At 40.4% G+C, this 14,302-nt stretch overlaps 1 protein-coding gene across 5 annotated transcripts in view; it reads left to right on the top strand.

The window, feature by feature from the left end:
- Positions 1 to 14,302, top strand: part of pdlim1.L (PDZ and LIM domain 1 L homeolog) — a 45,608-nt gene that overhangs the window by 26,619 nt on the left and 4,687 nt on the right. For 2 of the 5 annotated variants that reach the window (XM_041568428.1, XM_041568429.1), the window contains exons 4-6: positions 3,858 to 3,928; positions 5,621 to 5,929; positions 12,134 to 12,285. In XM_041568428.1, coding sequence (XP_041424362.1) covers positions 3,858 to 3,928; positions 5,621 to 5,929; positions 12,134 to 12,285 — 532 coding nt within the window. 5 annotated transcript variants of the gene reach the window in all.

Raw genomic sequence — 14,302 nt, 5'->3', positions numbered from 1 at the left:
GAAAAGTCTGCATATTCAGTTAGTGTTTTTAACATGGCAGCCCCCTCATAGGGAAAAAAAGGAGAAGGAAAGGTAATGTAAAAGTACCAAGCAGATACTTTTATGGCAAAATTATAAATAGCATTAGATAATGTTATGATAGATATTACAAACGTTTATTTTCTGGTGTCAGTATCTATTTTTGCTGTATATTGCAAAGTTGCTTGAAATTATGTTTACTTTTCAAAAAGATTATGTTTTTGTGGGGTTCCCCTTTAATATCAGAATTCCTTCACTTTGACCCAAAATGTATAGTGAGTCCTGTTAAGGCATGGGGGCACAGCATCTTGCACTGCTCATTTGATCTTTCCTCTGCATTTGTTGCAATGCCTTCATGCATGTCCTGATGGAGAATAGTCTCAAGCTGACTTGGCTTCTTCCTCAGCTCTGACATTGTGGTCACAATACTTGTGTATGAACCCACCTCACGTTCTGCTCTGCCCTTCCTCTCACCGCTGCAGATATAAACACCCAGCATGCTTTGGTGCATGTGTAGCAAATCTAATATGCACATCACTAAATTTGGGCATGAATACAGACAGGTACACAGGTTAGTTTTGCAATTGTGATCAACATACATTCTTTAGGGTCTATGTTTTTACTACAATGTTCAGTATTTTTTTAAAATATTTTTATTTATACAGTCGTTGACAGTGATACACAGTTTTGTACATTTTCTTAACAGTAATGTGTAATGTACTGTATTTTTAAGCATACAAGCTATGCTATTGTAGCAACTGAACTATGAACACCAATGTGTAAGTATCTGTGAAAGTATCCCTAACTAAATGGGTGTCAGTTTGGGGAGTGTCTAGGGTGGATTGGCCTTGAACAGCAGTTGTTCTGCAATCCCCAAGAGAAAGTCACATTCTGGACATACCTTGTGCTATAAGAAGGGATAGAGAACCTTCTTAGCTTTTTCTGTAGCCTGTACACTTTTCAGCAGTGTTCCAGTAATTAGGAATGTACTTAACAGACCCCCACGGCCTTTGGATAGTGTTATATGAGAAAACATTTCAGTGATTGATAATCATTGAGGATGTCTTCCTTATCACCAGCCAGTGTCGGGCCAGACCCCCCCCTGTTGCTCGTTTTTTTTTTTAAAACGATCTTCGCAACACGCATGCAGATGGAGCATCTTGTGCGCATATGCGCCGGGGCGCCATGTGCGCATGCGCGCTAAGGGGATGGCGCACAGCAGAGCACTGCGCCGCACGGTGCGCACAGCAGGGGGACGGGGGGCCTGTAGGGGGCCCTGGACTGCAGTCCCGGTGGGCCCCGGGCCCCCCAGGCCGACCCTGTCACAAGCTGTAGCTTTTAGGGTTAGATTTCCGAAGGAGCTGAAGTTTCCTTCTGAGGCAACTTCGGACGATTTCAGAAATCGAATTGCAGCGAGTGCATTGGCGCTGGCGTTTTCTCATTATAGCAGGTGGAAGGCAGTTTGGGGAGATTGTCGCCCCGCAGAAGAGGCGATTATTCGCCAGGCGACTAAATCTCCCTGAATCTGCCAGTGTGTTAGCTCCCTTAAGGGTATGTTGCATGTACATTACATGCCATGCATTTACAATGCTAAGCCTGATACATACTGAGCTATCATGGCCAAAGGCTGCGATCAGTACTCACATTATTGCATTTGTCACAGTAATATGATTTATCAACCCACAGACTCCATATCTAAGAACCATACAGTATGCAAAATTAAAAAAAAAAGGCCACAGACAAAAGACCAGGGGAATGGGCAGACCCTGGTGCTTGGTGTTAGTGACTGCATGCAGCATGGGATTACCGTGCCCAGGATGTAAAATCACATATAAAATATGACGAAAATGGGACGTTTGAAGCTCTGCCCTTATTTTCTAGAGGTTTCTCCTTCTCTAAATTTCATTTGAAGTCTGTGTTTGTGCTTGTTAATCTGTTTCCCCAGAGACAGGATGTGATTGCACATCAGTACTGGGTGTGTTAGTGCACATTAGCTGTGATAAGAGTGTCCTTGCACACACATAAGCTATAACAGGACTATTGTTTGTGTGCTAGAGCCGGCATTACCTCATACCAAAAGCATTTTTCTATTATCCTTGTAGAAATTGATATTGTCCGTGTAAGGTGATAGACGCACTTCATTTTCATATTCTACCATTCACTTCTCTGTGAACACAACTTTTTTGTGCACATAAAAGATAATTTTACAGCACACAGCCAAAAAGAAGGGCCCCATTAACAAAAATGATGAAGAAGATGATTTTTAATACTGTGTACTTTCTGTAATATGGTTTGGTTTGTAATAATATGGTTTGTAATAATATGGTTTGTAAACCAGCATTTCTTGAAATGGCCTGCCCAAAACAAACATCACATAGACAATTACACAAATTGGTAACAATTTCCCTGACCGGAGTAGCATTTTGCTAAAACTGTCTTTAAGTTCAGCCATGCATTCTCAGATTTGGTTGGGAAGGTTGACCGATTCGAGCCATTCTGCCTGACCATCTAGGCATGTACGGTAAGTCGCTAGGCGTTCAAGCTGAGGAAAGGCAATTGTAAGCCTGAAACGTTGCTGTATATCTGTCTGAGTAAAGCCCTTTTCAATAAAGGCTTTTTAAGAAAAACTTCATTGCCTGGTGCTGTCTAATTGAAAAGTGTATTTAAAGTTCGGCTGAAAGTGGCTGCCTGAGACGTGCACCCGATTTCATTTTATTCTGTTGTTGAGTTCTGACTTGTTATCCTGTGTACCCATTGTACAATAACCATCCATTCGACCCATTGGCCGTGCGGTTACAGCAGCGACCCCCAACCAATAGCTCATTAGCAACATGTTGCTCTCCAACCCCTTGGATGTTGCTCCCAGTGGCCTCATAGCAGGTGCTTATTTTTGAATTCCAGGCTTGGAGGCAAGTTTTGGTTGCATAAAAACTATATGTACTGCCCAACAGACATGACCTGTAAGCTGCCAGTGAGCATAGGGGCTACTAATAGCCAATCACAACCCTTATTTGGCACCACGCAGAAACATGTTTGATGCTTGTGTTACTCCCCAACTCTTTTTACATCTGAATGTTGCTCACAGGTGAAAAAGGTTGGGGACCCCTGGGTTAGAGAATCATACTGGTCGCCCTATGTATGGCCACTTTTAGCTTTCCTAGAGATTCCTATAAGATGATGCCCTCCTTCTGGTATATAGCAGCACAGCAAGGCCATGGTTTTGCCTTTATACTGTTCCTAATACATATCTGCTGTACATATTGTCTGTAAAACTGGTGCTACTCATATTTACCGTATTCTTCATGGTTGTTGCATGGCATGTTTTCTGGCTGATGTGTCACATTCCGCGTGCATGTTAGAGACACTTCTGATTTTCCTTCTGGTCCCCTTGCATGCAGGAATTAAAACAAATAGGAACTGCACACAATCGAAGTGCTATGCCGTTCACTGCTGCCTCAGCTTCCAGCACCCCCAAAGTGATCACTGCTCAGTACAACAACCCAGCCGGCCTCTATTCTTCCGACAACATACAGGACTTCAATAGTGCTCTGGAAACCAAAGCCACTTCCAGTGCCCCAGCACCAAGCAAAGCGTAAGTATCTCAGACTGCTCGAAATTCCTGAACAGACCTTCTAGCTGATATCATTACTATAGTCCGTCGATACTATAGTAGTATGCATAAAGGTTGGGAAGGTTTTCACCATGATCTCCATTGAAAGTTATCATATGTGTTTTTAAAAAGTAAGAAAAATCCTGTTTTTGTGCACAATTGAGGAATATATGTACACTTCGCTTGTTGGAGTCTGCTTTTCTAACCAATGTGTCTTTTCATTTACCAGAGACCAATCAAATTTCAGCGTGCTTTCAGCATGACTTACCAGCCACTAAAATCTCCAACAGGTTCCATCAGGTGCTTACATATTAATTGTCTTTCAGTAGAATGCTAACCTATATACATATCAGCAGCACACAGACAAGTATATTAAGACTTTTAAAAAACCCATAGTTTTATTTATGTTAAGAGTAAAATTCCTGAGCAAAGTTATATTCTGTAGGAACAGTATCACCAAAAAATGTACGTTTTTTTTCTTTTTTAAAGGAATTACAATATAACGTACTGTTGCCCTGCACTGGTAAAACTGGTAGATTTACTTCAGAAAGACTACTATAGTTTATATAAACTAGCAGCCATTCAAGCACAGGATACACAGTAGATAACAGATACGTTTTGAAGAATCCCATTGAATACTACAGAGCTTATCTGGTATCTGCTGAGTATCCTGTGCCTTTTCTCTTTTATGAGCTTTGAATGGCTGCCCCTATTGCTATATAGCCACTTGTTATGTAAATTATAGTAATGTTGCTGAAGCAAACACACCAGTTTTACCAGTGCAGGGCAACGGGACGTTGTATTTTCATTACTTAAAAACACTTACATTTTTTGTGCAACTTTTCCTTTAAGTTGGTTGTTGGTCAATAACCGCTGACAATCAGGCATGCTGCATTGTTCCATGTGGAATTGCAGGACTGGTGAGAGATTAAATGTGAGACTTACATCGGGCAAGTGTAGTCAAAGATCCTCTCCTTAAAGGAACAGTAACACCAAAAAATTAAAGTGTTTTAATGGAATGAAAATATAATGTACTACTGCCCTGCACTGGTACAACTGGTGTGTTTGCTTCAAAAATACTACAATAATTGATATAAACAAGCCATCGTGTAGCCATTCCAGCACAAGATACACAGTAGATAACCGATAAGTTCTGAAGAAACTCTTTGTACACTACATAGTTTATCTGTTATCTGCTGTGTATCTTTTTCTCCAGCTTTGAATGGCTGCCCCCATGGCTACACAGCATATTGTATGTATAAACTATTGTAGCCTTTCTGAAGCAAACACACCAGTTTTACCAGTGTAGCATAAGGGCATAGACAGACGCAAAGATTTGGGGAGATTTAGTCGCCCAGCGACTAATCGCCTCTTCTTTGGGTGACTAATCTCCCCGAAAAGCCTTCCCGCCGGCTAGAATCTAAATCGCTGGCGGTATGGCACTCGGAGTGCTTCATTTTCCAAAGTCGCCCTAACTTTCCTCATGAGGCAACTTCAAGTGACTTCGGAAAACAAATTGCTTATTTATATAAACAATAATAGTGTTCCTGAAGCACACACAGCAGTTTTACCAGTGCAGGGCAACAGTACATTCTATTTTTACACTTTTATTTTTTGATATTGTTTCTTTAAATCCAATTAAAGCACATCCTAAAGGAGCAATGCAGAAGCAGAGCCTACACAGTCAATCATGGGCAGTTTACTGTAGACAAATCCGTTCCATTCTTATGCCCGTTCATTGGCAGTCATGCACTGGATCACATGTACTGACAGGATCACCCGTGGGTATGAGCAGTAATTCTCTTTCAAGTTTCCCTCAGTCCCTTTCACTTTGGAACAGTATAAGAAAATAGTAGCGTGTGCTGATATGTTTGCAGTATCTAAGACACACAAACACACACAGCTGTTTGTTCATAATTAATCTTTTCATTTCCTTCCCTTTTCCTTTTATCATCTTCTTGCCTTAACCTCTGACTTTATACTGATCTGTAGCCCCTTGTCTCCTTCTGCCATGTTTAAAGCTCCTCTTTCTTCAGTCTATAACCCTCTCCAGTCACGTAGCGCCTCAAGCTCTTTGCAAAGGAGGCACAGTACCTCCTCCATCCCAAGCCAAGTGCGAGTGGTTCCTGAAGGACTCAAACAAGCAGCTCAAATCTGTCCCAACAGCCCAGTGGAGGTTGATGTTCCTGGTCTCAAAGTCATACACGTCCAGTTTAACTCCCCCTTACAGCTCTATTCACAGGAAAACATTATGGATACTCTGCATGGGCAGATATCATCCATTAACCCATCTTATACCAGGTAACATTGGCCAGAAAGAAACCCAGCACAGTGCACGTGTGTTAAGGATTGACATCGCTTGATGGCATTGTAGCACCTCAACCCGATATCTCCCTCCACTTCCATTCATCTAACAATGCATGGCATCCTAATGTGAATTCACTGTAGAGTGGTTTGGCATCCCTCACAGAATGCAGTACCATCGAGTGCTGTGTATGTAATCTGATGGCATATAGCAGGCATGAAACATTATATTAATGAAGTTATTTGATTATATTATCAGACCACTGGATTTTACTGTTTATTGGCACGGTACACATGTGCCCTATACAATAGTCTAGCCATATGTACAGAGTTTTTGCATCATTTTACGACCCAATTTCCATCTAAATTCCTCATTCAGCATTCATTTTATTAACAGTTACTTTTTTATTGCACAAATCAATGGACATGGCATAAAAGGAAAACATTTGCCCCAAAATAATATATTTTATTAGCACTGTGCTACATTGGCAAAGGAGCAGAATTTCGACAAATGTTGAAAAGGATTTTATGGTTCCTGACATCTGGCGTATCAGCTGTTGAAATACTAGTGAGCTGCTTAGAGAAGAGGTCTTCTTCCCAGCCCAATATTTGCCGTTTTCCTTTTAGATACACAGGCCCCTTCCAGTTAAATTGTTTACAGATAATGGGAAGTTTTGTAAACTCTAGTATGCTGTAATCTTTGGAAGGGAAGGAATCTTTTTTTGTGGTCAGTCTCCATTTTAGCATGCCAGAGTCTGCCCTCAAATATGTGTGTATTGTATGAAGCTCAGGCAATGAGAGGTTTTGAGTAATCGCTTAAAGTGGACCTGTCACCCAGACATAAAAAGCTGTATAATAAAAGTCCTTTTCAAATTAAACATTAAATCTAAATTCTATTTGTATTAAAGCATTCATAGCTGTTGTAAACTCATTTAAAAATCTCAGCTGTTAATCAAATATTGTCTGCCCCTCCTCTGTGTCTTAGGCATAGAGGCGGGGCAGACTATTACTTTCACTTTCCATTCAGCACTTCCTAGATGTCACTGCTCTCCACATATTCCCCCCTTCTCTTCACCATTTAATTGTGTAGTCAGGGCATGGGGATGGACATCAGGTCCCCTATTCTGGTGCACAAACAAGATTCTGAGATGATACAAGGCTTGTCTTAATAACAGTGTCCACAAAATGGCTGCTGCCTGCTTGCTATAATTATGAATTCCCAGACTGAAGGAAACAAGATTCAAATAATTTTTATAGTATAATTAAAGTTCATTTTGCTTGACTAATGTGATAAAATAGGATTCTGAATATTTTTTTTGGGTGACGGGTCCCCTTTAAATGCCCTGCCGAGCAGATTCACTTCTAGTCTCACATGGTTCTGTATTCAATAAGGAAATCATTCATTAGAAGCCAGGCATGTGGCACTTGTTTCATTCCTGATCAAGACATTACAGCATGGACGGCATGTTTGCTTGCATGCATTTGGGTTTATGGGTTTGGAAGTTTCACATGTCACAGATGTAATTGTGAATGCGTGTTTTTTTATGGGTATAACAGGAGGGGATGATTATAGCTTATTTCTCAGAGCAGTTCTATATTACAATAAAAGAGCTTGTATATTTCCTATAATGTGCAGTAATAGCAGTAACAAGTTATATGTGTTGACTACATAAACAAACTATTCTATGCATGATATAGACTTTACCTTTTGGTTCAACAGCTCTGCACTTTAGAATTTCTGCAGCTACCTGGTTGCTATGGCCCAGTTTAAGTTAGAAACATGACAGTGGTTTAAATGAGAGACCGAAAGCTGTTTAGGTCTGAATCGTAAGATAAGTAATAAGTAGTAACATGACAATGAACACACCTTTCCCCCAGAAATAATACTATTGCATAATTTTGTAAATCATTAATATGATCCTGTTCTAATAAGCACGACGGGGAAGTCTGTTGGTTATCTTCTGGAGCAGAGAGTTTAGAGTGATATAGGTCATATCTACCTTTTGATAGTTGCTGGATATATCATGTCCATAAATTGCTCAATATTTGTTTTGTTGTGATACTGCAGTAAGGGGGGGGCATCTAAGCTCTTAAGGGTATCTTTAAATATTACTATTTCTATACAACAAATACATATTCTGCAGCTCCTTACAGATATGATCTATAATTCATACCACCCACCACTCCAGAGAAGTTTACTAGCTATGGTGTATTGCATACAGTCATATTAGGGGCAGTTTGTACATGTTGAAGTAAACGAGTACCATGGGAAACCCCATATATATATACACGCTAGGAAAACAAACTAACTTCTTGCTCTGGCTGGACCAATCCTATTGCCAAAGTGATACAAGGCAGCAATGCTAACCATTTGTCATCATGAAATATTGAGAAAGTTCTAGAGCAGGAAAATATTACAATGTCTGTGATAGAACAAAAGGGAAGTATTGAATATGATTAGGAAAGTATAGAAGAAGCAAACCCTGTGGCTGCTGGGGGTCCCAAGAATGAATAGGGGGCCCAGTGGGTCACTGAGTGGTACGTAGCTTCTTAGAATTAGAAAATATCTTATTCTCTAGGTTTAAGGGGAATCATTTTGTCACGGAATCCAGTAACATCTAGTTATGCTATTGAACTGGTGTATCACAGCAAGAACACTAAACTTCATTTTTAGTTCTTTGTTTGATTTGTTCCTATTGACTTCTTGTCTGCTTGGCAGTTATGGGCTTAGGCACAAGCCCAGATTTCTCGGGAAGGGCGCCCCTAGGCCGCGCAGTCCGAACGGGTGGCCACACGGTCCTAGCGCCCGACCACAACCCCCCGCGGGCCGACAAACGGTGCTATTGAATGGGGACGCACAGGTCCCCATGATGCAGCTGGGCGGCATGCCGCCCCTAATTTTTTGCCACCCTAGGCCCGGGCCTATGTGGCCTTGCCACAAATCCGGGCCTGCTTAGGCAGCTTCTTTCAGCTGTTGTGGGCAACTGGGCACAAGCAACCATTTCCTGTTCCTCCTGCAGCTCCCCTTTCTTATATTAAATTTAGTTAAAACTAAGTAAGCTTTATCAGAAAGGTCTATATACTGTAAATACACAAATAAACCCTTAAAGTAATGCTGCTCTGAGTCCTCTGTCAAAAGAAACACTTTATTTCTTTCCTTCTATTGTGAACACATGGGCTTCTGTATCAGACTTCCTGTTTTCAGCTTAAACCTCCAGGGCTAGGGCTTGAGCATGCTCAGTTTGCTCCTCTCTTCCTCTCCCCCTCCCCTCCCTGCTGTCATCTGAGCCCAGAGTTTTGAGTGAGCAGGGAGAGACTCAGGCAGGAAGTGATGTCACACCAAGTTAATATGGCAGCTGCTATCCTAAACAAACAGAAAGAGCTTCAACGGTCCTTTACTCAGGTATGGTAAAGCATTCTGCAGAATAAATATATTGTTCTATCTTGCGCTAATCTGTGGCTAATCTATTAACAATAAACAGTCTCTGGAGCTTTCCTTCTCCTTTAAGCAGAGCAAAAGGTTCATGTTATACTTTAGCAGACACAAAGGAGAAGTGTTTATTTGTCCTAAATGTAGTTCTGAAGCAAGCAGTGGCTGGTTTGTGCTTCTCCTTGGGCACATATTTATTTGGAGTGTGACATAGCTGAAGTCTCCCATTCATTCATTAGAGAAGACTTTGTAGGAGGAAGGGGTATAGGACCCTAACTGCTAGAACTGTGAGGATAACAATCTCGGCACAACTAGACACCAGCTAAGCAAATATAGGAAGGCGAACAAGAAGGTGAAAAGCAACAGTATGAGGCAAACATAATAATGAATAGAAATGAACTATGAACAAACCATAGGAGATTGAAACATATGTTCCAGTAATCTGTATGTACTAGTCTTTAATGATCCTTTCAGCATTTGCTTGTGTCAAACAGATCACAAGAGAACCCTAAACAATGTCCGCTATGCCCACTCTGCACCGTTCCTTCTAATTATTAGTTTAGTCTTCATGCTAAACATTATGTATTATCTGTGTGCTCTACAATTCTTGTGTGCGCGTTGGTGTCATAACTAACATGAAATTGCACAGTTTAGAGGGAGTCACTGCTGTAAATCTGTCTTGGTCCAGCTTTTTGCCTCCTTTTATGGTCCACTTCAACTTTTCAAGGCTTTGGTTCTGTCTGCAGAACCTCTGCACTGTACTTTCCTCTGCACTGTGTCTGTAGAACGACTACTGGTCAATGGCTAGAGCAATAGCAATATTCTAATGATACTTGAAAGGGGGTCGCCAATCAGTAGAGTTATAACTCACCAAGTTTAGGAAGTGACCCAGGTGCACCGCCCTGAGCCCTCAGCATAGGGAGTGGACCAACCTAAAAGTATTGTTGAGCAGGCACTCAAATAAGGCACTCTTCCACCAGGTTGTTGCAGCAAAGTAAAAAGATTTAGTGTCCACAGCTTTAGGGTTAGTTCACACGAGGAGATTCAGGGAGATTTTGTCGCCTGGCGATTAATCGCCTTGTCTTCTGAGCGACTATCTCCCCAAACTGCCTCAGCGTGTTTTCCCATAGGCTATAATGAAATATAGTGAGGCGACTATAGAAAACGCATCACCGAGTGTGCATTAGCGTGGGCTACTTTTCATTATAGCCTATGGGAAAAACACGCTGAGGCAGTTTGGGGAGATAGTCGCTTAAAAAGGCTTAAAATACTAACCAGATGTATATTTTGCCATGGTTCTGCCTGTAAATGGTTAATTCCAATTAGTCTACCCCTTATACAGTCCTGCACCAATCACATTGCTTTAGATTGTGTATGTGGCCTTGTACATGCCCCCCATAGTGTAACATTAACACTGCAATGATTAACCCTTGTTATTAACACACTAAATATCATATGTCAAAGTAAAACGGACTCATTTGCTTAATACTTTTAGTACTTGAATAAAAAGTTACTTTAACACTTTTCTCGGATTTTACATAATTATTTCCTGGTCCCCTGAAAAACGTAAAATTCAGTTCTACTGTATACTTTTGCCGTAGCTTACTCTGCAGAGTATTGTTCTCCAATGTTTGCATTTATATATAAAGCAATCTGCATATTAAAGGGATTCTGCCACAGGAAACCATGATTTTTTTTTTAAAACTATTTCAGTTAATAGTTCTGCTCCAGCAGAATTTGTAACTGAAATCTGTTTTTTAAAAGAGCAAATAAGTTTTTCTAAATTTCATTTTGAAATTTGAGATGAGGCTAGACATGTTGTTAGATACTCAGGTGCCCTCAATCATGTGACTTGTGCTCTGATTCACTCTTTACTGTTGCACTGTAAGTTGGAGTGATGCCCCCCCCCTTGCAGCCCATTAGCAGACTAATGGGAAGGTAACAGCTCCCTGACACAAAATAGAGCTCCCTGGTAGATCTAAGAACAGCACTTAATAGTAAAATCCAGGTCCCACTGCGACTCTTCCAATTACATTGAGTAGAAGAAACAATAGCCTATTTGAAAGCAGTTTCATTGTGAAGTGCTGGCTCTTTTTGAAAGCACAGGATCACACAATGCAGAGATGGCTGCCTACACACCAATATTACAGCTAAAATAATACATTTATTGGTTCAAAAATATTTTATATGGTAAAGTGAATTATATAATGTAAACAGTATAATTTAGAAGTAAAAACTATAAAAACTTTTTTATTGTAATTAAAAACACTAAATATAATAAGTGCTTAAAGTACAAAATGGGCACTGAATCCTGAACTGAGAATTCTGCAAAAACCAGATCTTCTTTAAGGCTAATGGCGCAGGGGTGGATTGTAATCAAAACTGCGGAAAGCAGTGGTGGTCAAAATGCTCTGTGTGTGTGTGGTTATACGAAGGCAGGTTGCATGTTTGGGCACACAGAGACTGTGAATGGCAAGCATGCATTATTTGTTAGATATAACCACTGGGCCTTTTTATTGCAATTTTTCATTAATTAGGGTCTTCATAGGCCCTCTAAACTCCTTGACCCCCCTGCAATTGCAGGGTCTGCTTCCTCTGTAGTGCACCCCTACTGGGTAACATGGAGTCTGGTTGTCGGAGACTGCTTCATTTATTGCTCTGCTACACGGGATATTATGTTTGTCTCTGGATCTTTGTCGTAAAACCCACTGGTGAATCTGTCAGACTGAATACCTGTTGTTTCCTTACCCTCCATCTTTTCTCACCTACAGTGCAGAACAAACACAGCCAGCAAATACTCAACACATTGATAAAGACTCCGAAGTTTACAAGATGCTGCAAGAGAATCGAGAATCAGAGGAACCCCCTAGGCAGTCGGCTTCTTTCTTGGTCCTGCAGGAAATCTTGGAAACCGATGAGAAAGGCGAGTATTGTCATAATTAGGGGCCTATTTACTAAGGGTCGAAGTGAATTCAAAGTGAATTTTCGAATTCAAAAACGTCGAATTTCGCAGTAATTTTTGAATATACGACCATCGAATAGGCCAAAATTAGATTAGAATTGAAAAAACTTTGAATATTCGACTATTCGAAAATCGAAGTACTGTCTCTTTAAAAAACTTTGACTTCGACGCTTCGCGACCTTAAACCTGCCGAATTGCTATGTTAGCCCATGGGGACCTTTTTTTGAAAATCGTTCGATCGTTCGATTCAAACGATTTGAATTTGATTGACAACAGCTAAATTAACTCAAAAAAAAAACCAATTCTACAATACGATGGTCGAATTTCGAAGTTTTACCACTTCGAAATTCGACCCTTAGTAAATGTGCCCCCCAGGGTTGCCACCTGGGCGGTATTTTACCGGCCTGGCCGGTAAAAATGATGGTTCATCCGAATGTTATTAATAAGGAAAAAAGATAAATATATAGGAAGGCCGGTATTTTTTACCAGAAAAGGTGGTAACCCTAGTCACACTTAGTGCTGTGCCTGACAACTGCACAGTGACAAGGGGTTACAAAAGGATCTATGATTTAAAGGGAAATATACTCCGAGTATTGTGTATGTTGAAGCACTGAAAATCGAAAAATGATCATACCATGTTTATAGGGAATTGTGTACTAGCCCAAAAGTGCAACGTGAAGATAATCCATGCCTTCTTTTATAGCCCTATAATACACAAAAGCCATGAATATCTTGTAAATTATATCCTTATAAACGGTGAGTTCTGATGTCATCAGTTATAAACGGTGAGTTCTGATGTCATTTCTGTCACATGACTCACTTAAATTTGTGTATTATAATAAATAAAGTACCCCCAGTTGCAAAATATGAGGATATTAGATGTCACCTCGGAGTTCCATGACCTGTATAAAAACACTCGGCCTTCGGCCTCGTGTTTTTATATGGTCATGAAACTCCTCTGTAACTTATAATATCCTTATATTTTAAAAGAGGGGGTACTTTATTCACTATATGTGTGCCTGACCTTATTATGCTTCTCTTTCTTTTGTAAGTAGGCTGATCTTAGTGAGCAGGGAACAATATCGTACTGAGGAGAAGGTGGGCTTAATCTGTTTAATATACGTTTTGACCCAAATATGTAAATGTTTAAAGGAGAACTAAACCCTAAAAATGAATAGGGCTAAAAATGCCATATTTTATATACTCACCTTGTTGCACCAGCTTGCACAAGTGTCAGCTTCTCAATAGCAGGAATAATCCAGGACTGATAACGGGGTCACCATCTTGGAAAGTGTCTGTGACACTCACATGCTCAGTGGGCTCTGAGCAGCTGTTGAGAAGCTAAGTTTAGGGGTCGTCACAAACAGAAAATGAGGCTGGTCTGTAATATAAGCTGATGCTACAGGTCTGATTAGTAAATGCTGGTTTCTGTGCTGCCATGTAGTAATTATCTGTATTTATTACTAATCAGTCTTATATTGTGACATTTATATTCTATATATACTGTATATTTTGAGTTGGTCCCTAAGCTCAGTAAGTGACAGCAGCACAGAGCATGTGCGGTGAATCAGCAGAAAAGAAGATGGGGAGCTACTGGGGCATCTTTGGAGACACAGATCTTTACTACTAACGGGCTGTGGTTGCCTTGGGCTGGTACAGAATCCCAAAACACAATGTACAACATTTCTAGCTACTTCTTTAGTTAAGCTTTAATTTTCCTTTAACGGGTAGCCTTTTTCTAACCCAGACTGGATGTAAGCTGAGAGCTCTGCCTACTGGTTTCTTTTCAGCTGTTAAAGGGGCAGTATAACCATGTCTTTGAATTTTAGGGCTTGTGCATGATTTTTGCCTATTGTTTTTAATTAGGAAATATCTGTTTTGATGTTTTGATGAGGTTGAAAGTAATTGTAAATGTGACTTTACTTTCAGTTTTTGGCCTGTTTAATGTAAAATAATAACAAAGCCATAGATATATGTT

This window comes from Xenopus laevis, chromosome 7L (genome assembly GCF_017654675.1).
Source record: "Xenopus laevis strain J_2021 chromosome 7L, Xenopus_laevis_v10.1, whole genome shotgun sequence".
Lineage (NCBI taxonomy): Eukaryota > Metazoa > Chordata > Amphibia > Anura > Pipidae > Xenopus > Xenopus laevis.
Note: the sequence above shows the minus strand (reverse complement) of the source record. Positions and strands in the feature narration are given on the sequence as shown.